At 39.8% G+C, this 26,945-nt stretch overlaps 2 protein-coding genes across 5 annotated transcripts in view; one reads left to right on the top strand and one right to left on the bottom strand.

The window, feature by feature from the left end:
• Positions 1 to 15,613, bottom strand: part of syt7b (synaptotagmin VIIb) — a 122,575-nt gene extending 106,962 nt beyond the window's left edge. Inside the window, exon 1 of one of the 4 annotated variants that reach the window (XM_085169244.1) lies at positions 14,749 to 15,613. In XM_085169244.1, coding sequence (XP_085025370.1) covers positions 14,749 to 14,797 — 49 coding nt within the window. In that variant the 5' untranslated portion in view covers positions 14,798 to 15,613. The remainder of the gene's footprint in view (positions 1 to 14,748) is intronic. The other 3 variants (XM_085169093.1, XM_085169176.1, XM_085169308.1) reach the window with 3 other exon arrangements.
• Positions 15,614 to 23,256: 7,643 nt separating this feature from the next.
• On the top strand, positions 23,257 to 24,069 carry saa (serum amyloid A). Its single transcript, XM_085137029.1, has 3 exons — positions 23,257 to 23,434; positions 23,556 to 23,694; positions 23,857 to 24,069. The coding sequence occupies exons 1-3, from the start codon at positions 23,347 to 23,349 to the stop codon at positions 23,993 to 23,995; spliced, it is 366 nt and encodes a 121-aa protein (XP_084993155.1). The 5' UTR covers positions 23,257 to 23,346; the 3' UTR covers positions 23,996 to 24,069.
• Positions 24,070 to 26,945: the final 2,876 nt, after the last annotated feature.

Genomic DNA, 26,945 nt, shown 5'->3' with positions numbered 1-26,945 from the left:
TATGTCCATTTCGCTTCACTTCCCCATGAATTCGTGTTCTTCTCATTTCTTCTCTAATACTCAGGTCGTATGGATGATGTTTGTTTTTCTTTAATTCTTTTTCTTTAACAACATTCAGTGTCTTCAATCAATGAATCTCACTAGTTCATTTTATGAAACCCAAACATTTCCTCAAAACATGATTTTTGTGGTTTTGAGTGAAAGACTTTGGCAGCTCTCCGAGGACGGTCCTTGACATTTGGTGCAGATGCTGACATCCCTCACTAGATAACTCTGACACTATGACCACTTTCACTTTTTAAAATTATCCTTAATGACCAAATGTAGATGTAATAAAAAATATTATCAGCTCCAGGTGAACTTTAGCAACAAGTCCATAATGTCACACTGAAATACTGAATATTTTGCCTGCTAATCATCACCAATTTTCAGCATTATCAGCGCCAAATGATAGCATCATCTCACTGCACTACTTTTTAATTTATTTGTTTATTTGACAGGGACTGTGCTCATTGATCAAAAGAGGTAGTGCCAAATGTCCCTGGCCAGTTCTTACAACAGCAACCGAACATTAAAGTAAATTAATTTATCAGTCCTCTGAATTTTGTCTAGGTTCAGCTTTAGAGATAGGGTGAGGACCTCAGCTCATGATAGAGCTGATAGACAGTCAGTTAAAGTGGTTTGGGCATCTGACTAGGATGCCTCATGGGCATCTCCTGGGTGGGGTGTTTTGGATATGTCCACCCAGGAGGAGGCCCCAGGGCAGACCCAGGATATATTGACGAGACCGTGTCTCTCAACAGGCTCGGGAAAACCTTGGTGTCCACTGGAAGAGCTGAAGGTGGTAGGTGTGGAGAGGGAATTCTGAGTGTCTCTGTGGACCTGAATGAATGGCAAAAGATGGATGGATGGATAAATGATCATAGACATCACATACGTCTACACACATGATAGATATTGGCCAAACCCAAATGAGCACCCCCACCAAACAATGTAAGTGCATTTCCAAAGCAGAAATCAATGCAGGACAAAACAAAAGGAAGAAGAAAAGGTCAGTCAGCTGATAGTATTCTAATGTTCACATATCAGCTTCAACTGATCGGTGGAGGAAGGGTAAGTATTGATTTCTCTGATATGAACTGGCAGTAAAATCTATTATTTAGATGCTGTTCCAGAAAAAGCTCATTGACTGTAAGCACTTCTTCAAAACAGAAACAATCCTTTTTTGGTACCTCTAATACCCTGTGCTGTACCATAAGGTATAAAGCAATGATTAGATCCGGAATCCAGAAATCAAGATACTTCAATAAAGTAATTAGACGATTGGTAGCTTTGGTAACATTTGTCTTGAGAGATGAGTCATTTGATCATATTGTAACATGTCTCAGTCTTTGGAAGCAGTGGAGATAAATCAGTGTATCATCAGCATATAGTTGAATTAAATAAAAATCTTTAATATTTTAGTAGAAATTATCTACATTGTGGGGACAACAGTAGCAGTGTTATGGACTGTGACTTTATCATTATTCACTTTCATGTACTGTTCTCTTCTACTTGGGTATAATTCTATCCATCTAGCTGAAAAGGTTATAATTCACTGCAGGCAAATGCAAGTGACAAATAAAGGCTTCAGTTAACCAATCAGTCAATCAATCATTCATCTGGAAAAAAATTTAAAAATATTTTATATTTAAAGTCAGTGAAAAATGTAGCAGTGACTGTTGAGTGACTAAATCCAAACCTGCCACCTGTGGGCCTGGTTACAGTATCGAAAAGAAACGTTGGTTTCTTGCTGTATTCCTCTGTTACTAATGAATAATATGTGGTACTAGTTTCACACAGTGTTTTTAATCAAGTCACTCTACTCCTAGTGCAATCCCCAGGCCTAGATAAATGGGAGAGTTGCTTTAGGAACAGATTCTGGCATAAAATCTTTGCCAAATCAAATATGTGGATCATCAATAAAATTTCCCAATTGAATTGGTTAGGGCAAGGGTTAGCAGCAATTTTGTCTTTAGTCTATTACCTCAAAACAAAGGAAGAGGAAAGGTAGATAGTAGAGAATGCTAGGGATAGGGTGAGGTGCAGGCACATAATCCACTGCAACTCCAGCAGGGACCAGCCAAAAGAGGAAGAAAAAGCAGCTTCACAGATCGCTTTTCATTTGTTATTATCCAAATTAGTGAAACTACACGTTCTTCTTTTGTTGCCTTTTATAGCTTCTTACACTAGATGAATAGATAAATAAACTGCTTCAGTGGATCTTTTCCTACTCTTAAAATTATATCGACTTTGCCAACTCTTGTCTCTCCAAAGTCCTCAGCAGAGTGCCATTGTTGCTCTCCACCCTCCTCCTGTCCTTCCCTCTCCATTCTTGGCTTCTTTCCATCCCCATAATTTAATCATTTTAAATGTATGATGGTTTTAGACACACAAGGAAATAAAAACGACTCCTTAAAAGCAGAAGAGAGCGAAGCTGAAGGAGGCGCAGAGGAGCAAGAGAACCTCAGCTTGGCATAGACACAAAAATTGGTGTGGATGTTGTGACACACTGCTGCAAACACAGACGCATATGCATGAGCAAACACTCATTTACAAAGTGATGAGGCCCTCCATTATTCTAACCTGAAAACAAACACACATACTCATATTTCTCCATCTCATTTCCCTGGAGAGAGGACACTGTATAGATATTTGATAACAAGAATATGGCAATTACAATCATCAGTGGCAGAGGCATCAGTGCAGGTGGTGGGCGTCTAGTTGTAATGGAAAATATGGCCGACTTGTATTGCAAGGATGTGCGGGTCTTGCCAAGCTTTTAAAAGCACTTTAAATTTTATTTTTGCATTTATACTTTAAATTTAACAGAGAGTGAGTTGACTACTGATCAGTAACGGGTGGACAGAATACATACTTGTAGCTAACAGTAACGTGCTGTATTTACACAAAGTACATCAAAGGGGAAAAAGTAACATGATGTAAAATCAGGGAGGAAAAAAATCAGAGAAAATGAAAAAAACAACAACAATAAAACAGTGGTATGAGTACATCTCAAACTAAACTGTTCTGTTCAGAAATTTCTTAAAATAAGTCACTGTATGTGCAACAGCATGTATAGTTTGTTCTTCAGGAGCGAAGCTGAGTCACCTCGCTGCCTCAGGAGAAGACGCTCCTGCATATCTTCAGCTGCTGCTCAACACGGCGGCAACTCAATGACCACGAGCTTCATCCAAGCCGAGCAGAGTGAAACTGGCAGCTGGAGGTTGACAGGGGGGAAAAAGCTCTCCAAAATAAGACCTTCACTACACTGGGTGTGAATTGTCAGGTCAGAGACTGTGCTTCTGTTTGAATAAACAGGGAAGGGAGGGTTTTTTTGTTACGGTATTCATCCACTTCAGCTGGTAGGCTCCGTCCCAGAATTATAAAAGAGGGGACAGTAAAATGACAGTTTTATTAAAGTGCCAACTACAAGCTAATTAAAGATACCTGACTGCTGGAAATTTATTGGGAGCTATTTTAATCATTTTTGTCACTGATGTTTCTTATAAAGCAACAAAACTAACACTGCCTGCACTACATAGTAAACAGACAGCCCACATAAGGCCTGTTCACTCAGCAGATGTGCCGCGGACTGTGTTTCTTTGCAGGAGCACCACCTGCAGTGCATGTTTGGTGTAGGGTTGTGCGAGTACACTCCAAACAAGACAGTGAGTTCTCATTTTAGGAATAGGATTGAGATGTGTCTTCCGTCTTTGGACACATCAATGCGCTGTGAAACTGTGAGACTTTTCCACATTGGTAAGTCAACATTTACAGACTGCAGTAGACCTTAGAAAGACTAGTTTCTGAGCATGCTGGGAATGTTGCTGATATGAGTGTGTGCATGCTAAAATCATTTTTTGTATACTGACAATTTTAATTAAAACTAGTGTGAAAATAACACAAGAATAGAAAACTGGTCAATTTTTAAGATAAGGTCACACTCGTGCACCACTTAGCACTGTTCTCAACCATGCAGATGTTGTTAATTGGCTCTATTTCCAACTGGAGCTCACTGAGTCAGCTCACAAGAGCCCACAACAGGCCAGTATTAAACTCCCTAAAGCCACGCAGCAAAGCTAGCTACAATAATCAATTATTCCCTGATTCCAGTTAATCAAATATGATTTTTCTCTGTTTACTAGAAAATCTAAATTGAATGTCTTCACCATTGGGATTGTAGTTTGGTCAAAACCAAAATTCCTGACAATGAATCTAAATCACAAATCATTTGTTGTTGTGTTTTGTTTGTTTAAAAGAAAAAAACCTGATAGTTGCAGCTCATCACTTTTTTGGTATCCTAATCTGCAAAACATTGAGTAAAATTGTATTAACCCATTAAAACTAGCTTGACATCAGATCAAATAAGAAAGAATAGAGAGTGAAACTGTGTAAATGCATATAATGGCTCCACTCAGTTTCCTGTTAATGATAATACTGTTAATCAAGCATGCTTCAGCATTTTAATGGATTGTATTTCACCCTGTTTTTAAAAGATTCCAATGCTGGGGAATAAATAAGACTCTATTTGACAAAAAAGTTCCCAGAACAGCTGCCCCAATGAAGACTTGACAGCCCAGTCAGCTGCATGAAGGAAAAATGTTGATGTTTAATCTGAGCAATACTTGTCAACCATATAACGTACACTTCCCCTGAAAAACCTTAAAAATAATTACATTCTTAGTCTTAGAAGAACATGGTCAGTGTTTGGAAGAAATGAAAAACAGAGCCATCTGTGGGACTGTGCTACGCCCAGGGTTGTGGTCAGTGTGTGTCTGTTAAGGTGGGCTGCAGCAGCTCTCTCGGGCCACACCACCTGACGACAACAAGCTCCCAGGACTCCCAGGGCTCCACATGCTACATATACACCAGCTGGCGCCAGATTTACCCCAGGATAACACTCGCATGTCTGATGTGCATCAGAGGAATTATAAATCTAATTAAGTGAGAACTACACAGTCATGTCATATTTTATAGTCCCTGAGAGCTTCTTTGCATTAGCTTATTTAATTATATTGACTCTCTAATACCTGAAATGAATAATTTACCAGCCCAACATAAACGATTTTTGCTGGGAACTGAACACCAAGAGCTGATAAAATAAAGGCAAAGTTTATCAAGCAAGTGTCAGTGTTTGTTAGCATTAACAAATTATCCTAACACGTTCTTCAGGATGGATAATGAGTTACAGGAAGACGAAGAGGCACGGAGCAATCAGAAAACTGAAAAGCAGAGGAAACTGAACAAAGAGGAGAGAGGAAATGAAAGGCTCGGGGGTTTGACAGTGACAGCGATGCAGCCTTTGACTTCATTGATGCTCCCTCATCGAGACTTTGACAAGTCAAAGACTGTGTTTATATGTGTCTTTGCATGTGCACACTGACACTGTTCCCTGTCAGTACTGTATTGGCAGGAAGATCCTGTCTGTGCGTAGCTCTGTCTCACCATCTGTTCCTGGCTAGACTGCTGATATCTCTTCTTATAATATCCTGTTCGCCTCTCTTCGACTAGGTGGGGTGCACAAATCTTGTATCTTGGACAATTTCCATCCACCCATTCATCCATCCATCTATCCATGCATCCATCCATGTAGCCATCCAAACATCCCGCCAGCTATCAAGCCTCACCTTAAAGATTTAATTTTGTGTCCTGTTCAATAATAGAGGGAAAGTCAGGGAACACCATGTTTACTATTGATGTGAGAGTGCTCCCTCTCTAAAGCCTCCATTCTGGACAGGAAAACAAACCACAAATAGCCTTCTGCCTAACTCATCCTGAGTGCCTTGCGGAGACACACAAGGCCACTGTGGGTTGGGAAAGCAGTCCCAACAAATACCTGTCCTGCTCTTCATAGCCACTAAAATAAAGCAATCACCACTTCACCATTTGTTGTTGCACACAGTGGGTTTTGTGCCCGTTTCGCACAGCAGTGGTCAAACTAAAATGTTAATCATAGGTCCTGCAACAAACATGTCCCAACCCAGGATACCTTCCTGTTCAGTGAGCTGTTAGAAAACCATGATGCCTACAGCACTCCAGCAAAACAACCAACAGTATTTGCAGGTCACGTCTCTGTCACAGCACAAACAACTTCTACTGATTTGGGGCACCTGGTCTCTGCTGGGTTGAGAATCTAAGCCTCTGTATAAATCAAGGCCTCTGCGAATTTGGTCTCCCTCAACCTGTCTTCTTTCATTCTTTGCAAGAGAAAAACAGTCACTCTAAACACAAACAGCTCTATTAGTCGTTTCAGCAAGTGACCAAAATGGCATGACGGCATGCAAACTGATAAATCTCTCAGTAGTTATTATTGAAGAAAGAAGGAAAATAAAAACAAATCTTTTTCATTTGCTTTTTTTAGATAAGCTTATTACATCAAAATAACCCCTTTGCGCAGGCCAATAGGAAAGAAGTGAGGTTTGATAGATGGATCAAGAATGCACAGTTTTTAACACAACTATTTGTTTCCCATTTCAGCTATAAGTGAACATAGGTTAAGAGTTCCCTGACCTTTGCCACATGCTTACTTTTAGCAGTGGAGATGCTCTAAACACAGTGAAATAGTTATCCTAATTCCAAAAACTTTACCAAACTACAAGTCCTTTGTGTCCACTTGTAACCACGTATCAAACATTAACCACAGTCACGCCATCAGCAGACAGAAACCTGATGTTTACCTGCAGAAGCTCAGACCATATTAAGGAGCAGTCAAAGCCTCATGTGGGTGCATTCTTTTAGCAATTTCTATGCAAATGTTTCCTATTTCGTAGTGGAAAACTACTGAACCTACAGAGCTCCCAGTAGTGAAAACAACAACACGTTTCGGCATAGTACTGCATCGGGCTGGGTGCCTGCAGGTACTAGTAGCCATTTCTGTCGCAGCCTTCATTTTTCAAGGCTGCTTGTCAAATTTGCAACTTAAAACTAAACACTTTAAAGTTAGTATACAGCCTTTCTGTTGAATCCCAGGTTAGGGTGCAGGCCTCAAATTAAGTGTATGGTGTGGATTCCAGACTGACAGTACATTAGTATACTGAGCGATGTGGCTTCAGCAGATATGAGTTTGCAAAACTGCACATGTGCAGGATTGTGGCATTTGAGATTGCAAAAAAGAGTAAACATTTCACATTGGAGGGAAAATTTGATTTGATCAAAAGTTGAACTCATTCTTTGCCACAAGCAACAAGTGGTCAGCACCAGTGCCTCACAGCAAGAAAGTCCTGGGTTTGAATCTACGTTTCTGGCTGGGGGATTTCCTGTGTGGAGTTTATCCCACAGTCCAAAGACATTCATTTAATGGGATTTGGTTAATTGGCGGTTCTAAATTGCCCATAGGTATGAATATTTAGTGTGAATGGCTGTCTGTCTCTCTGTGTTAGCCCTGTGACAGACTGGAGACCTGTCCATAGTGTACCCAGGCTCACATCCTGTGGTAGCTGTGATAGACTCCAGCCCCCGGAATTAGATAAGTGGAAGAAAATGGGTGAATTGTTAGCACTTGAATGCATGTAGAGATATATTCAAATGCCAGGTGTGAACAAGCATACGTTGTCAATACTATTTTCATTACTTCTGCAACTCTGTCTCCGAGAGAGGTTGCAACAGGAAAGGCGTGTTTAATGAAACATAACTGCAAGAGGATTAAATTCTAAACCCATGTCCTCTGTATATGTGCATTTTGTATGTATGCTATCAAAACAAACCACAGTTACATCACTCCAACGTCTTTTTAAAATTCATCGTAATGTAATGCAAGTTGTGATTGCGCTGAACCTAAATCTCATATGAAAACAATTTCATTTTATTTGGATATAATTAAAAGGAGATAGTTTCCATTTTTGCTTGTAGAATCAAATAGCACAACATTAATACCATGTGGTATAGACTGTGCTAGGAAAGTGAGCATTTTTATCTTTATTGTATTCGTATTGCTGTATAGAGAAACTACAACTACAAAGACACATAAAACACACAAACACGTTCTCATTACATTATAATTACATAATGCTTCCCCTAGCTGCTTACTCTAACCCTAACCATCAAAAATGAATGCCTAAGCCTTACCGTAAACCTAGCCATAACCCAATTGTAACCCTGAGATTAAAACCACATTTTGAGTCTCATTAAACTTATGAGGACCAGCATGTGTGTCCTCACAAGTGACTGTTGGTCCTCACAAGTATAGTAGCACACCAATTTCTGGTCCTCACAAAGATGTCTAAACAGGTACAAACACACACACGAGACTTCTGAGGGGAGATCATGGAGACAGCGTGATGCAGCCAAGAAAAGTCTTACAGAAAAGGATTAACTGTTGCAGTTTGTTACAGTCTCACAGTCTCCCTATGAAGCTCGTGTCAGAAACAAAGAGCGCAGAGGGATTCACCCCAAAACTGAGCATAGTGTTATTTCATGTACGCCACAAAATCTGTGTACAGCAACAGTCCCAGAAGATGAGCTGATAACATGTGATCTCCATGCCAACCCACATCCGCTGACAGCTCATCTTATGCCTTTTTATGCATCCAATTGGCAAATCTTGGCTAGAAAAGCAAATTACTGAAGATAGAAATAACACTAAAAAAGTCCTAACTTACATAAGTAAAGTGGAAATAATATAAACAGTACTGATAATGATTATTTAGCCAAAAAATATTTATATATACTGATGTGCTCATGTAAAGATTCTACAACATTTATTAGTCAGTGCTAAATTTGAAGTTATTGCTCATCTTAACTCTGCACACAGAAACATCCTCCTGTATCACGAGGCTGATTCATACCATTTATTTTGTGCATATTTATTCATACATCAAACTGCTTAGACTCCGAGAAAGTACATGTAGTTGAAGAAGCTGCATTATAAGATATTTAAATACACCGTTTCTGTTACTGAGCCTCGACAGCATTCCTCTGCTAATGTGTAAATATAAATCAGCATTTAAAAAGAAGCACTTTTAGATTTTTGGGTCTTTCTCTGCTTTCTACTGTCTTTCTCCGCTTTGCTGTGTAAAGTGTGTGGAGATCAGTGTTGCTTCAATGAGTTCACTGATTAAAAGGCATAGTATATGTCTCTTCCTGTCACTTGCCTCTTCTTGAGAAGTACTCACGACTAGGAGGAACAACACAGACATTCTCTCTAAATCTACACTACCTCTCTCCCTTCGTCTCTGCCTGTGTCTCCAATTATCTATTTCTGTCTCCTCCACCAGCCCCCTAAATCTGCCAGTAAGATTTTCAACCCACACTGCCAGCAGATTGGTGCACTACTTTCCTCGATGCCACCTTAGCCAGATTCCACAATCTTCTCCACCACAAGTATTCGTGAGGTGCGTAGACACGTTGAGCCTAACCACAAACCAGTGGTGCAGCGGTTAGTGCTGTCACCTCACAGGAACAAGGTTCTTAGTTTAAACATCCTGATCAGTTTGGAGCCTGTCTGCGTGGGGCTTGAATGAGTGTGCATGTGTAGGTTTCCTCTGGGTGATCCAGCTTCCTGCCACAGACCAAAGACATGCTTGTTAGGTTAACTGGTGATTGTAAGTTGGCCGTAGGTGTGGATGTGAGTGTGTGGTTGCCCCTATAGCTCTGTGATGGACTGGTGTAGGACTGGAAGGTTGTACTCCACCTCCATGCTTTATGACAGCTGGGATAGGAAACAGTCTCCCTGCAACCCTAAGAAGCATTAGTGGTTAAGACAATGTATATTTGGATAGATGATTGGGTCTGTGCACACATTTTTTTTCCATATCAATAAAGAAAATGACATAAGTTCTATATATATTTAAAAACTTTTCTATAGACCTGCCTACTTCTGGTATAAATATGGGTATGCTCACAATAAAAACACCAGTATAAATAATTCTGGGTTTAAAAAAATATGTTAATGATACATCACTTGGCATTTTGTTTATTCTAGTTGTATTTGAAACAAAGGCACTGGCAAACCTGACGTGTTTCACTTTGATGCCTTCATCAAAAAGCCTTGTTGCTGCTGCTCTCTTTATTTCAAACCTCACACCACGAGGTGACGATGTGACAGTTTACCGAGGCTAAAGAATTCATCTGTCCGGGCCTGCTAGCTCGAGACACGCCTAGATCTGTCCCTCTAAGTGACACGCTGTGTCTATTTCTTTGTTGGCCCCTCCTGCCTGACTTTTTAATTCAGTCATCATTTTTTAAGCGGTAGTCTATCATATTCCTCCTCGGTTAAAAATATGTGCGCAGCTAAGTAGAACAGAGCAATATTTCCTCTTTCATGTCCTCTTCGTCTGGTCTCTTGAGTCTGTAAATCTAAGTGGCTTGTTTCCCCAACACTGTGGCTCACAATTAAACAGGGAATAAAAATATATTTGTTTCAAATTCTATTAATTAGTGTTCTGTCTCCCTAACAGTTTGTCTCATACCACTAATAATAATTCCAGTCCATTAGTTTTGAACCATAATATTAATTAAACATTTCCCACTGAATCCCAACGCTACTAATACTGAGTGGTTATTGCTGACTGTTCTCACATGCTTGATTAACAAGATGTCTCTTTTGCACTTTGCCCTGATGCTTACTTAAGACCTGACATTTACACCTGGGCTGTTGTGAAGGGAACTTGCAACAACAATGCAGGAATTCCACAACTAACTACCCACTGATTACTACAACACTAAAAAGGTGTCTCTGATTATGTTCTACAAGCCCTCCACAAACTTGTGGTCTTGTCTTTATTCTGCTTGGGCATTTACATTTTTGTCTTGTCAGTGCTGTCCCTGGTAACTGCTTGTGTTAAATTGCTTGTTGGTTCTATATAAATAGCTACTCAATCTGCCGTATTCATGCTCTTAGTCCCTGGAACAATACCTTTTCTTGTTCCATCCTTCTTTTTTTTTTTTTTTCTGTTAATAAATAATACTGGGTTGCAAATCAATGATATGCTCCCCTCTTTAAGTTGCATAATAGATGCTCATCTGGGGAACTAGACACAAAAAAGTGACTCTATGCATGGAAAGAATTACATAACATCCTGCAGACTGCATGTAATGTATTTTATTTTTGCTGTGAGCCTAATCAATATTTGGGAAAATGAGCTGTTGCTTTTATAGCATCAAAATTTGAACTCATTTACTGACATAACCACAAATAAGGATATTTTTAGATGGCGTCTCCTTTAGTGGTGATATAACTAGAATGAATAAAGCTTCAAATCCTAGCTTATATCAAATCTTGATGTAATTGCAGTGTGTTGGTTCACTTGTTTTACTTCACAAAATCAAGCGTATGCACTGGGTATGATGGATGAGTTCAATACTTCCACTAGGAAAAAGTAATATTTCCATGGACAAAGAAAATATTTGAAATGGTCTGGAAAACCTTTTTTTTAAAACTTTGTAACGTTTATACACAGGGTCAAGGTAAATAGTTATTTATAATAGTATAATATAGTTACTGTATATGGGATGTTATGTGTGCTTGTTTCTTTCATTTAAGACAAAAATGTAAAAAGTAGCCTATGTTAAAATAAATGACAGTAACACTGGGAAGCACAAATACTCCACATTTACAAGAAGTCTGATATTGAAAATTTGACCTAAGAATGGATATCATGAGTAAATATGAAAGTATTCATATGGCCTGTCACCAACGTGTCATTATGAAGCTGAAGTGACTTAAGAGCGGCCACAATTGGTATTTTTGGAGATAATTGAAAAAAACAATCAGCAAATGCATTTATTGATTATTTGTTTGCCAGATCAGCTTTTTTATGGTAAAGTCAATATGAGTTTGGGTTTTCTAATCTTGGTCACATAAACAAGTAAAGTCTCATCACCGTGAGCGCTGAGCATTACGAGGTTGTCTGCTTCAGACTCTGAGCACAATATCACTTGAACATCTTGCGAGGATTTCTAAAAATTTTGCACAAATATTCATTTAGATTCAAACATGAACAAATCTGAATTTGGTTTATGAATGTCAGGGTAGGCGTTACCTCACATCTGACCCATTATTTGTGAAAGCAATGCCGCAGGAACCCATGGATGGGATTTCATTACATTTGGCAAAACCATTCACTTGATTAGAATAAGGTTAGAGGCCAGGGTGGCCTCATAAAACACATTTTAGCACTAATGTCCAATTGGACAAAAAGGCCAAGTGATTGCATTCTACACCTAAAGGTATACTCAGGAAGCCTGTTGATGCAGTGTTTTACAAATGTATTATTTCATTGGAAAGTGTAAATTGAGGATGATTTTAAACCAAAGTACAGTTATTTGGTTTAAAATCAAATAAAATCAAATAACTGTACTGTACAAATAACTGTAACTGTACTGTTATTCCCTGCTTGTTGGCTTAAGAGCCAACAAGCAGGGAAAATATCAATTCAATCTCCAAGTAAAATCTACACAAACACATTAATCTGGCGGTAAACTACACTCAAAGTTTGACTGACACCCTTCTGCTCAATTCGCGCCACGGTGCAGAAGAGGGCTAACGATGGCTGAAGTTTAGATTGCTGTCCCCGTGAAGCTAAAAATGTATGAGCTCCAGAAAGAACACTCACTGTTGTTTTTAAGACAAATTACAAACGCTTTGCTGACTGAACCTTTTGCTGAAATTCATCTTGAAATAGATTGTGTCTGCCGGAAAACGTGTTTCTGTGTTGTCTAGACTATCTAAGGTAATGCAATGTGACAATTAAAGCTGGAGGCTTGGCTATAATTTTTTTTGGGTAATGTGTCTGAGCCATTGATCTGATTCATTTTGACACAGTAAACAGCCTATAAGCATAAAACACCATCTGCTTCAGCTGCCATACAGAACATTAACTTCATGAACTTCAGACATCTTTAATATGCCACATGTAATATTTTTGCTGTTAGAATAAAAAAAGAAGCTGTTATTATATTGAACGCAGTGTCTCCGTCATCACTGATGTTATTCAGTGACATTTATAATATTTATTTCTGTGTTTTCAATATATAAGGAGCCGAGCTTTAGCCTGAGTTCTGCTGTTACACTTAACCTTTTGATTAATACCTTTTGGCTTCACGACTCTCTCTCACACATTCCCTCTCACTTTCAGACACAAACACAGACACACATACTCTCTCTGTCTCACACAAGCACACACATGTGCAAATACACAGGCAGTCACGCTTCCATCACTCCCGAGAACATTAACTTCCTTTGCTACAGTCTTACCCTAACCCTTAACATAGCTGCTAACTCCCTAACCCTAACCATTACCACATCTTAACCTAAGCCTAGCCTTAAGCGCATCTTCAAACTAAATTATTGTAATTTACACTGTGGGCATGCTTTCCTTTCGTCCCCAGAAGGAAAGCATGCCCACACATTGAGACTCTGTATGCACATTTATGTCCCCACGAGCAGAGAAATACAGGAATATACACGCGCACGCACACACGCCTGTCATGTAATCATGAAATCACTTCCAGTTGCAGATGGTGACTCATCTTTTGTCCCTGGTGAAACCATATCTGGCAATGAGGTCGTAAGACATTTCAGATGAGGGGCGATGCGGTGTGCCACTGTGCCGGTCACCCCTCTCCACATGGGGAACTCCTCACCAAAGAGCACGCTTTACAGCTGGTAAAAACAAAGATATTAGCCTCCCGTAAAGCTCACCACTTGCAAATAAAAATGTGAAATACTGTACTCCAATTCAAACTGTATCACATCATTATCAGCATGCTGCTCAGATGTGAGAAAATAAAAAGTTGAAAGATTTTCAGCACTTACACTGTGGTGTTGCTCTTTAGTATTTCAGTTTGGGGTTTGTTTTTTTTTAAGACTTCTTCTGCCCACAACTGTACTACAGATATCTCATGTTTATGGGGGACTGACTATAACATGCAGTAGTTTGAATAATCAGTCTGTGGATCATAGTGCCATATACTTGATGCCAGTCATTATAATACATTTAACTTGCTGAGTGCGTGGGTGTGGTGGACACAAGTCCAGTTGCTGTTTATTTTACAGTGCTCAGTAAGACACGGGCTGCGTCATGTCGACAGACATTGAGAGGCAAATCTCCATCAGCATCAGGTGTTAGTCAGTGACCTCGACCTCGGTTCCAAGACTGAGAGTAAAAATACCCCCACCACCAACACCACCACCACGGCTCTCGCAGATGCATCAACAGCCATCGGTACTTATCTTGATAGGAAGCGTTGTGTCGTTACACACCGTCTGCTCTCTAATTCTCCCCCTCCGACCACAGCGGAGGGCACGCATTCGTCTCAGTTACAGACAACAATACAAACACACGCACCTCGAAGCTGCACAAACACGACAGGCTGCTCATCAAAATGACCTTGTGCATGTATGCTCAGGTCACCCCGTGCAAGAACGACCGTGCAAGGACGCGACCGTGCACACTGGATCCAAATCGAGAACAACAAGTGCTCAAGTGGCTGGCTCACAGACAGTCACTATTGCCACCTTGGGTGTATTGCAGCACCCCTTCTCACTACCATGCGAAGCTTTTCAGTGCGTTTTGGTGAAAGGCAAACAGGCACTAATAAAACCATGACAGCAGTAACCATTAGCTTGTTGGAATGACCCCCAGCATCATTACTTGACATCAACATGGCACACTCAAGGGCATCTGGCAATCAACGCGAGAGCTTTGAACTATGCAGAGAGCCTGATTAAAATTATCCACTGATGGCCGCTGAAATATTTTTGCTCACCTTTGCTGTTATCTGCTCCTCCGTTGAGATGCATGACTCTTCTTACCATTCACTCATCTAGACTGTCTTTTTTGGGGGGTGTTGTTTGTTTGGGTTTTTTTGCAAAGCTGTGCGCTTTTCCAAAGAGTTCAGTCTTATTCCAATTTATTTGTGGTCCTTTGCCCGCTTTAATGTCTTGTTCGTCTGCCGGTTGGCACGCATGGACGCGCCTCCACTTGTGCGTCCTCCTCCCCTTGTTGTGCTGGAGAAGATAGTCTAAGTGATGTTGGGAGTATGTGTTTTGGCTCGCTCTCGCTATCTCTCTCACTTTCTCTCTCAGTCTCTATTTTTTTAAGCCCAGAGTCGCTCAAAGGGTTGGTCGCAGGAAGGGTTTTAGGGGAGGAGACGGCAAGCAGACGGGCGGGGTGACGTGAAGTAAGTCGGTAGGAGGTCGTCTACTCAGAGGCGAGGCGAGGGATCCGTGCGCCCTCGGTGCTGCTGACCATTTCATCTGAGGTCTTCATCTCATCACACAGAGTCAAAGCCTCTCTTTCACTCCGAGCTGCACAATGAGAGGTTTCTACTGTCATGTGAACCGGAGCCTTTCCGAGCTTTTTAATAATAGAGGTAATTCTGACAGACAATCGATTCTAGTAACCATACAGTCTGCTACAGAAGTCTGTCGCTACTATGTGAGATGATTTAAAAAAAGAGCCCAGAAGAGGGAGTAAATAAATAAATTACACGAATTACTGATCTAAATAGTAAGTGCTGATCACTCTCATCTCCGTGGTTTCACTACGGATCGATAGCCTAATCAGTGGGATTCATGTGAGAATCTCTGCGAATATTGATACCTTTTACGCATAACGTGTCCAAGTTGTAGCCCATACGTTTTACTCTCGCTCACGTGTTGAGCCTCTAGTAAGCTTTTCATTAGTAGCAGTGTCATGAGCAGTCTGTGCGTTTTAATTATTATAATAATGCCATTACAGCCAAAAGGCCTATACAGTCGATAAGGCACATTTACTCACTATTCACGTTCGCCCGGAACCACGCGTGGATCGTGGCTCAATGGCGATCTCTAGTGTTGTGTTACCCATCAATCAGTCACCTGGACGCTGTCTTTCGGTTAAACATATAATATTGGAGGTGATTTTAAAGCCGATCAAACGCCGAGTGTTACAACTAAACTGAAAGTCGCATGCAGTGTTAATAAAGAAGTCGAAGAAAAGTGTTTAGCGGGCAAATTATATATAAAAAAGTAATAAAACGTTAAAGATGAAGATTACAATGTATAGTGAGCATGGCAATAAAGTACTTTAAAAATTTCTAGCTTTTAGGTTCTTGTAAATGTGTCTTTGAAATGCACTTACTGAATATCTTTTAACCCGTTTTCGCTTCTATTCTTTGTTCCTGTGTAATCGATCGTTTTGAAGCCATAAAAAGACAGAAATGCAGCACAGAGCTGGTAACCTGATTAGCGATTTTATTACAACAGGATCTCAACTTATTTATTACTTCAACCTAATGCGATTGCGTGTATGAGAGTATTTTTGATACTTAATATTTTGTTAATATTTAATATTTTAATTTTTTTTTTTTTTAAATTCCATTGGTGTGTACATTTTTCCAACTAGAATGGCATTTTGAAAAATGCACTATATGGAATATGATTTATCGGCTCTAAGTTTTTGGTGATTTTGAGCCACAGAGCAACCAAAATTAACACCAAAGTTGAGTTGTCAATAATTTGCTAAAGACCTGGAAAGTGACACAAGCAAGCAAGTTTTGTTTGTTGGTTTGTTTGTTCATCACAAATGGGAAACTCCCAAGAGTGGAACATTTCTTGGCTCTTAAACTGTTTAAGACAACATAGTACATTCATGTTCACAAGCAACCCTGAAAAAATAAAGTCCAACCTTAACCTTGCTTCCATAGGAATGACCAGCCAGGTGGGGCTACCCTTAATTAGCTGATTATCTCCAGGTTTTGGTTTTGGTAATTTGTTGGTCTTCACCCAAAGGTCAGGTGGTGCCAAACAAAGAGAAAGCACAAGTATGGCTGTTTGAACGGGTTGTCAGCAGAAAGCTTGTGTTTCTCTAAAAGGAGCACAGCTTGGGTTTGCAAAGTTGCATCTAGACAGATGGGACCAGAGTGAAGATGTTTGGCCATAATGTACAGCACCACATTTAGTGAAAATCAATTCAAATTACTTTACACATCCACTTCAAACAATTCCAATTTGTAAGGAAGAAGCACCCCCAGTTAACCATTATTTTTGCTTTTTTTTTACCCATTGGAAGAGCTATCTTCAGCTTCTTGCTGTAAATATAGTGCAGCTCAAGTGTAGAAGTTAATCATCCATGTTCTTATTGTTTTAGGGGAGGCCCAGAATTTTTTTTAGTTTTATCTTTGAAGTAACAGTGAAATTTTATGTCAGGGATAGAAAGCATTTTTCAATTTGCAGCATGTAGCAGTGTTTTATCTCAAAAAGCTCAGTGCCAGTTGACTGCTCTGCTATGTTGACTCAATGTTACACCTTTGTTCAGTTGTTCAATCACGCAGATTTCTGTCTGACACATTTCTTGTGATAGCACCTCTGACATCTTGTATGAGCTTTGTGCATCTGTGTAAAACAGATAGTTTTACGATTTAGCTTTTGTTGCCTCTGCTTTATGTCAAGTGTGGAATGCATTTAATCTGTTGCATAAACATTCGATTAATTCTTGAAAAATACGCTTCCCTTGCATATGGACGGAAACTTCTCCTTCTCACTCTCACAGCTTCATATTTTTTCGCACTGTCACTGTGATGAATATTTATTAGCCTGTCACAGTGCCTCCTCTGAACACAAAACAACACATTCATCAGCCCAACTCAAGCCGTGCTTTAATCCCTCGTTTTCGGTGACGTTGCGAAATATCGTCACAGTCTGGAGAGATGTTGGTTTATTTGAAACAATAAAAGAGTGATTCATGAGCGCTCAGATTCCAGGTAATCTTAGACTCATCATATCACAATCAATAGCACTGTTAGAAACATTACAGCTGAGCTAGTTTAAAGCAGCCCTGGGAATATCATTACAGCCTATTTATCTCAAATGTGCAGAAGTCAAATGACAGCTTTTATGATTTTGCAGAATATGAAACAAATAAAACTGATTTTGTACATCATTCAGAACTCAGTAGCCAATTTTGAACAACTGGAAATATATACTTGGAAACTTTTACAAGTTTAAAAACAAAATGTCAGTCTTCCAACACTTTACACCCTTTGGCAAATGGCCCTGAAGCTGACTGAAACCTTCTGGAAGGTACACCTGTGTCTCTGAGGTCCTACAGATCTGACTGCATGTTGTGGCAAAAAACAAGTACTAAGCACCAAGGTATTCTTTGTAGATCTCTGCGATAACTGTGGCGAGGCATTGGGGCAATAATCTCAGCACCACTCCATCATTGTAAAGCAGCTAGAAAGGCACTCTTTCCACCAGGAGTGGAAAGAACCCCATATGGTTTAGGTTTAAAGAACTAAGGGGAAGAGCTAAAGTGATGTCTGCTCTAATGAGATTAAAACAGAGCTTTCTGGCTGAACTCCAAGTTACTGTTTATCACATGGTTAATACCATCTCTCTGGAGAAATGTGGTGGTAATAGCATTAAGTTCTGGGGTTGCTTTATCCTCTGTGATTGGTTCTCTAATTATTTGTTGTCATGTATACTTGAAATTTATTTATTTATAAGTTAACCAAAAGCTGACCAAGCAGAAATCCAACAATCAAAGGTAAATTATTGCATGGAAAGATTGCAACACAAATCCTTGGACCTAATGTGTGTTTTGGTCATTTGACAGTGTCTCCTTTCTTTTTCACAATTTAATTTTGAAGGCCACCAGTAACATTTTTGTATTGAATTTCCTAATTGCTCTTGTTTTAATCTGATCTAACTGTTTTGCTTGTGAGAAAAGAGAGAGAAAAATAAGCAGTACAGTGTAATATGCTGTATCTTCAATGCACTGCTTTAACTCACAGACCCCTGAGATGCTTGTGTAACCCTACAGCAGTAGAGTTTCTGTTTTTTGGGTTTCTTCTCGGTCTGTTGTGCCCCCGGTTTCACTTGAACCTTTGGATTCAAGTGTATTAAACGTTTTCTGTTTGGTTCCCTGATTATTATTATTTTGATTTTCGATTCCTGTTTTGATTTTTGTCTTGTTGCATTTAAGTTCTAGTCACTATTTAGTATTAAGGCTTTATGGACTAGTGTCAGCAGAACTACCTACAGATCAACACTAAAACCAATCCAAACCAGTAAAACCAAGGAGCTGGTGGTAGACTTCTGCAGGCACAAACATCCTCCACTGCAGCCACTAAACATTCAAGGTATTGATATTGAGGCTGTGGATAGCTACAGGTACCTTGGTGTTCACCTGAACAATAAACTGGACTGGTCTCACAACTCAAATGCTCTCTACAGGAAAAGGCAGAGCATGCTGTACCTGCTGCAGATGCTCAGGTCTTTTGGAGTGAAGGGCCCACTCCTGAAGACCTTCTATGACTCTGTGGTGGCCTCAGCCATCTTTTACAGTGCGGTCTGCTGGGGCGGCAGCATCTCCGCTGGGGACAGAAAGAGAGAGAGTGACAGGAGAATGGTGGCTAAGCTGCCATCCCTGTTGGACAACATCTCCTACCCCATGCAGAAGACTCTGACAGCACTGAGCAGCACCTTCAGCGGCAGGCTGCGGCACCCATGATGTGGGACGGAGAACTGCTGTCAGACTCCACAAGAAAGACTTCACAGATGACCACACATACATAGACAGACAGACAGACAGACAGACAGACAGACACACACACACACACACACACACACACACACACACACACACACACACACACACACACACACGTGAAATACCATGAACTGTAATTTTTCTGACAACATTTTTATTCTGTTGTTTTTCCCCATTTTTGCTGCTGTAACTTTGCACTGTCCACTTTCTTCTTTAACACAACAAATTTCCCACATGTGGGACGAATAAAGGTTCATCTTATATCTTATCTTATCTTATCTTATTTTATCTTTATGAAGTTCTGCACTTATTAGATCACAGAAAATCCAACTCACTATTTTAAAATTTGTGAAAATTAGAGATTTGATGTTGGCACATGTCTCTAATGTTATTCTAATACAAGGAGTGTGGTTTTATTGTAGTATTTGGGTTCTAATTCCAGTGTTTATGTTTGGTTTCTTGGTCTTTTCTTGTCTTGCACTTCTTGTGAAGTGTTAATAACCATGTCTGCATTAGTCTCCTTTGTGTATTTCTTAAGACGTTTGGTTTAAGTGGTGGCTCTTCCTACTTTTACTTCTTGATTGGTGAATTGATTGCTTTTACCTGTCTTAATCTTATTTAGCAATGGCTTCTTCCCCACCCGTCTCCAGTTCCTGCTATTTTTGCTTAGTCCACCAGTGAGTTATCCGTGTACGTTATTGGTTTAGCTTCCCTGTACAGGTTCCGAATTCGTGTTTTTGGACTTTTTCCTTGGATTATGTTACATTTTGGATTTGCTAAAGAACCAATAAAGAGCTCATCTTTTGTTCAGATCCTCTGCTCAACACTCCACACACCTACACTGTGAAACAGTCTCTTATTTGGTTTAATTTCATCATTATTCAACTATAGTTGTTGTTCTTTTCTTTTTCTGTACCTTAAGCGTCAAACCTGTCTCAGGTGTTCTGTTATCGTCCCCTCTTCACATCCATCTTGTTTCTGCGCTCTTTGGTTTCTTTTTATTATAATTCTTTGCATTTGTTTAGCTGCTGTTTTTGTTTTTGAATTTTTGTTAGTCATAGGATTTTCCCACCACATTAAGTTTTGCATAAGTTCATTTTTAATTGCCATCCTGAGAGTCTGCATTTGGCCTGCATATTGGGTCCTTTGCTAACTTGATCACTAATAGTGCCATTAAGTTATTGAAATTTTGTGTTAAAGTGACCCCTATCCAAAGTCTAACAAGGCAATCTCAATATGTAATTTTTTATTTATTTATTTTTTGTAAATTGTTCTCAAGGCTTGTTCTCCCAAGTCTTGGCAAAACAAACATGTGGACTGCTTAAAAATGATTCACCCAATGTAATGTTTATGCCACAAACATCATAAATGAACAGTATTGGTAACAGGTTTTATGGTTCCAGTATGCACGGCTCTTTAATTGAAATCCTGGTATATATAAATATACAAATGGCTGAGAGAGGAGCTGGGGAGAAGATGCGAAAGCAACAGTGGTCCCTGTGGGCACTCAGGGCAGTGGCACCCAAACTGGGCAAGAGGCTCCAGTAGATCCCAGGAATGACATCCAAGATCTCTGTCCAGAAGAGCACAGCCCTATGAGCAGCAAAGAGACTGTGTAGGACCTTCAAGCTCCCGGGCCTCTGTTAGAGAATCTGAGCTTCACGGATAAAGTCCACCCGCAGGGGTGAGAGGGAAGTTAAAAATAAATATTATATATACATGCATATAGGAATTTGTGTGATAGATTTTTTTCAGTGTAAGATATGTCACTATGACATGTCATATCATATCATGTCATAGTGACATGAGTGGAGGAATTACATATTTCTCTGCCAGGAATCAGTAGGCTTCTACTGCCATCTGCTGCTTTGAACCTTTAGCACTGCTCAAAACAGAGCAGTGTTTTTGTCAGCATCAAAGCCTGTCATAAAACAAAGCAAAATAAATAAATAAATAATAGTTTGGTTGTTTGATCAAATAAACTGTAGACTGATTTTCTGTTTTAAATACAACATATCCTGTTGACCCTTATGGATTCAATGCAGGTTTGAACAGCATTAAAAAGAACAGAAAGTAGTGCCAAGTTAAATATCCCCACCACAACCCCAACCTGCAGCTGCACACTCAGGACACCGGTGGGCTTGGCTGAACTTTCATTTCTCTGACCCTGCTTGTTTCTGAACAGAATAAAAATAGTAGTGTTCCTGTAAACAAGTTATTCAGTGAACTTTAAAGATGAACTCTAAATTCTGCAGCTTGGAAAGTAAGATTTTTACTGTCTATTTAAGATGATAACAAATTCAGATGAACAACATCACATGACATATTACCCCCTGTCATTATTTGTGCAGGTATTTTGATCCTCTCTTCTTTCTACTACAAAGATGCTTCAGGTCACTGAAGTGAGCATTCCTTTATATTCCTTTGAGGTCTGCTACAGCATTTTTGGCAGGTTGCCTTTGAATTGTGCATTACATTACCTTCGTTCTGACTTATAACTGTATGCTTCTCTTCTTCTTTTTTTTAGATTATGAACTATTATGAGTAACAAATATATTTTCCTTTTAGTCTTCTATAACTATGAAGATTTATAGCTAAACTAAGATAAAAACTAAAACTAAATGTGAAAAAATATCCAGTTAAAATAAAAATAAAACATAGACTTTTGAGGAAAAACAGAAGCTACTTGAAACTATTTTCTGAACTGGGAAAATCAAACTAACATAAAGACAGAGATGAAATATCCTTAGTTTGCAAGTTTTATTAATTTTATTATTTCATCTTGTCTAATGATGCTTTGATGCCTTCACCATATGCCTTCCAACCATCCATTCATCCATTTTCTACCACAAATCTAGTGACTCACCAAGCAGAGAAGCCCAGACTTCCCTTTCCCCAACCACTTCCTCCACCTGATTTAACTGCTTTTAACAATAAAAACTATTTAGAAAATAACTACAAAGAATACACGGACATATAAGTATGTGGCAAAATGTGGATGGATGGAAAATACAAAACTAAAATCACAGACGCAGCCTTGACACAACCAAAAGCCTAATCTAACATGCAAATGTTTTAAAAAGAAACATGAAGAGATCGCAATAGACTGCAATCAATCCTTTTTACATTTATTAAGAAATCCCATATAGGTTTTTTCCAGTAAAGTGTAACACACAAACTAATACAGCAGTAGCACCACCAGCGTGTACCAGTAGACACATATATATGTGCATTTGTGCTCATGTGCATGACTTTCTCTCGTGCAAAATCACGTCCTGAGGCATCAATGACAAAAACAGCAGCAGCAACAACATCATAAACAATCATTTTTGTCAAAATTTTCCTGACAACTCTGGATTTGCATTCTGAATTCAAGACGACATAACCATAAGAAACTAGAAAACAAGCAAACATTAACACATCTAAAAATGAATAAATAACTTTAATAGTAATAAATTGCTGCACATACATTGATAAAGGTAAGGCAGCAGAGCTTATTGGAATGAACAGAGATTTTTCATGATGAGCAAAAAACCCCTCAGATGTTTTGGTTTACATGAAGCTTGTTCTTTTTTTTCACAGCTGTGAATACCTGCGATTTCACAACTGTTGAATGTCCCTGGTGTGTTTGGCTGAACTTTCCTTTCTGTAAACATGGACCAAAACTTTCCATTATTGAGTAATCCTATGACATTGATCGTACAGAACAGAATATAAGACCAGTGCGTCCCTCAGTAGTAAGTTATTCAGTGAGCTCTAAAGACTTGTCTAAACCGTGTCTAAAAAAAAAAAAAAAAGCAGTTTAGATTTAAATTTTGTGACTTCTGCAGCCATGAAGTTGCTTGTGGCTGGGATTTTTCTCATTCTAATTGTGGAAACCAATGCCCAGTGGTATAATTTCCCAATTGAAGCAGCTAAAGGTTAGAAATATGGCATTTTAAATACCTAACAACAATCTGTCATATTTCTCAGATTTTGGTATTTTAATTGTGAATGTTGTCATTATTTATTATCAGTACTGTTTTCTGTACTTCTGATCAGGGGCTGGTGATATGTGGCGAGCCTACAGCAACATGAAGGAGGCCAACTGGAAAGATTCAGACAAATACTTTCATGCCAGAGGAAACTATGATGCTGCACAGAGAGGAGCAGGAGGCAGATGGGCTGCTGAGGTTATCAGGTTTGACAATCTACTTTACTGAAATTCATTTGTATTTTTGATTAACTAATCACTAATTTGTTAAGGCTGCTAATTCTGCTTCTCTCATTTTTTCAGTTTCTGATGTTGTTCTGAAACGTACTTACTGAAGATAGGTGGATTCACTGTCTATTTCCATTTTAGTAACACCAGAGAGTGGGTGCAGGAGAGACTGGGTCATGGCGCTGAGGACTCCGAAGCTGATCAGGCGGCAAATCGTTGGGGGCGAGACGGAAATGATCCCAACCATTTCAGGCCTGAGGGTCTTCCCAACAAGTACTGAGCGCAAAGCTCATTGACTTACAGGAGAATAAAACTGTATGAAGACGTTTCTAGTGTTGGAGTTAGTGAAAACATGGTGTGTTAAACAGCCCAAATTTGTTGTTGCTCAGATACCTGAGCTCCATCAACTGATTCAATTCAATTCAATTCAATTTTATTTATATAGCACCAAATCACAACAAAAGTCGCCTCAAGGCGCTTCATAGATACAGAGAAAAACCCAACAATCATATGACCCCCTATGAGCAAACACTTTGGCGACAGTGGGAAGGAAAAACTCCCTTTTAACAGAAAGGAGCCTCTGGCAGAACCAGGCTCAGGGAGGGGCAGCCATCTGCTGCGACCGGTTGGGGTGAGAGAAGGAAGACAGATAAAGACATGCTGTAGAAGAGAGACAGAGATTAATAACAGATATGATTCAATGCAGAGAGGTCTATTAACACATAGTGAGTGAGAAAGGTGACTGGAAAGGAAAAACTCAATGCATCATGGGAATCCCCCGGCAGCCTACGTCTATTGCAGCATAACTAAGGGAGGATTCAGTCACCTGGTCCAGCCCTAACTATATGCTTTAGCAAAAAGGAAATTTTTAAGCTTAATCTTGAAAGTAGAGATAGTGTTTGTCTCCCGAATCCAAACTGGAAGCTGGTTCCACAGAAGAGGGGCCTGAAAACTGAAGGCTCTCCCTCCCATTCTACTTTTAAATACTCTAGGAACAACAAGTAGGCCTGCAGTGCGAGAGCGAAGTACTCTAATAGGGTGGCATAGACTTGTGGCATACTATAAGTACTGCCCTATACTCAATGCTACCAGTTCTCAAACAGCACTGAATCACTGACTTCATGCAACATCACACTGTTTCTGTGACATTCCTTCTCTTCATTATTTCATTCATGCCTGATTTTGCCTTTCATGTGTCATTTTGTGCTCACCTGGTTCCCCACATCTATCCAGTGACCCATTCCCGATTCCTTTAACTCCCTCAGTGTTTATACTGGTTTCATTCATTTAAACCAGATTGTCTATCCAGCTGTATTTCCACTGGAGCTTTCCAGTCATTTGTGTGCTCATCTACCCAGTTTTAATTCCCTATCTGTTTATGGACTTTGCCTTTTGCCTGTCCCTGTGATCCTGCTGCCAAACCCATCCACCCATTTTACCCTTCTCCTGTCCCCCCGGTTTGCTTGTTTTGTGCTGCTGTGACAGAAACATGTGTTATCTCATAAATGCGCCATCCTGTTAGCTCTGGTTATCTTTTCTGGAATAGTTACAACTCAACGGTACTATATTTCAGCACCACAGAGAGCTCCCTCCACCTGCAGGCTAAAGCAAGATCTGTGTACCTGATGATCTAATGAAGGATCAAATGGAGTTCAGCAGCACAGTTTATAGTCCTGTGCCTTCATTCAGTTTGACATTTATTTTTAAATATATGAAATAAATGTCAAGTCAACTGCAATACTCTAGGAACAACAAGTAAGCCTGCAGAGTGAGAGTGAAGTGCTCTAATAGGGTGATATGGTACTACAAGGTCATTAAGATAAGATGGGGCCTGATTATTTAAGACCTTGTATGTGAGGAGCAGGATTTTGAATTCAATTCTGGATTTAACAGGAAGCCAATGAAGGGAAGCCAAAACAGGAGAAATATGCTCTCTCTTTCTAGTCCCTGTCAGTACTCTTGCTGCAGTATTTTGGATTAGCTGAAGGCTTTTCAGCGAGTTTTTTTGGACATCCTGATAATAATGAATTGCAGTAGTCCAGCCTGGAAGTAATAAATGCATGAACTAGTTTTTCAGCGTCACTCTGAGACAGGATATTTCTAATTTTAGAGATGTTGCGCAAATGGAAGAAAGCAGTCTTACATATTTGTTTAATATGTGCGTTGAAGGACATATCCTGGTCAAAAATGACTCCAAGGTTCCTCACAGTGTTACTGGAGGCCAAGGTAATGCCATCCAGAGTAAGAATCTGGTTAGATACCATATTTTTAAGATTTTCAGGGCCGAGTACAATAACCTCAGTTTTATCTGAATTAGGAAGCAGAAGGTTAGCGGCCATCCAGGTCTTTATGTCTTTAAGACATTCCTGCAGTTTAACTAATTGGTGTGTGTTACCTGGCTTCATGGATAGATAGAGCTGCGTGTCATCTGCATAGCAGTAAAAATGTATGCTATGTCTTCTAATGATACTGCCTAAGGGAAGCATGTATAATGTAAACAGAATTGGTCCTAGCACTGAACCCTGTGGAACTGTGTGTGAAGAGAACTCTCCATTTACATGCACAAATTGGAGTCTATTAGATAGATATGATACAAACCACTGCAGCGCAGTACCTGTAATACCTACAGCATGTTCTAATCCCTCTAATAGGATATTATGGTCAACAGTATCGAACACTGCACTAAGGTCTAGCAGGACAAGCACAGAGATGAGTCCACTGTCAGAGGCCATAAGAAGATTATTTGTAACCTTCACTAAAGCTGTTTCTGTGCTGTGATGATCACATCTCCCCTGTAAAAGATGTGCCGGGACCTGAGGTGGGGTGGTGTGTGTGGTACAAGCGGGGAAGCAGGAAAGTTGCCCATTAAAAAAACACTGAACAAATAAAAAACGTGTGAAATTGCAAAAGCTGTTGGTGTCAGGTCCATCATTTCCACAGAAACATTTTTTAAAACCAAATACTGTCAGCTGTCCTTCTGATCCGGTGCTACAGTGACCCCGGGGCACTTCCAGTAATCTCTCGATTGTCTCCTGAGCCTACCCCAGGGCCTCTTCTCAGTAAATGGTAAATGGCCTGTATTTATATAGCGCTTTACTAGTCCCTAAGGACCCCAAAGCGCTTTACTAGTCCCTAAGGACCCCAAAGCGCTTTACATATCCAGTCATCCACCCATTCACACACACATTCACACACTGGTGATGGCAAGCTACATTGTAGCCACAGCCACC

Source organism: Neolamprologus multifasciatus, chromosome 1, assembly GCF_963576455.1.
Source record: "Neolamprologus multifasciatus chromosome 1, fNeoMul1.2, whole genome shotgun sequence".
NCBI lineage: Eukaryota > Metazoa > Chordata > Actinopteri > Cichliformes > Cichlidae > Neolamprologus > Neolamprologus multifasciatus.
Note: the sequence above shows the minus strand (reverse complement) of the source record. Positions and strands in the feature narration are given on the sequence as shown.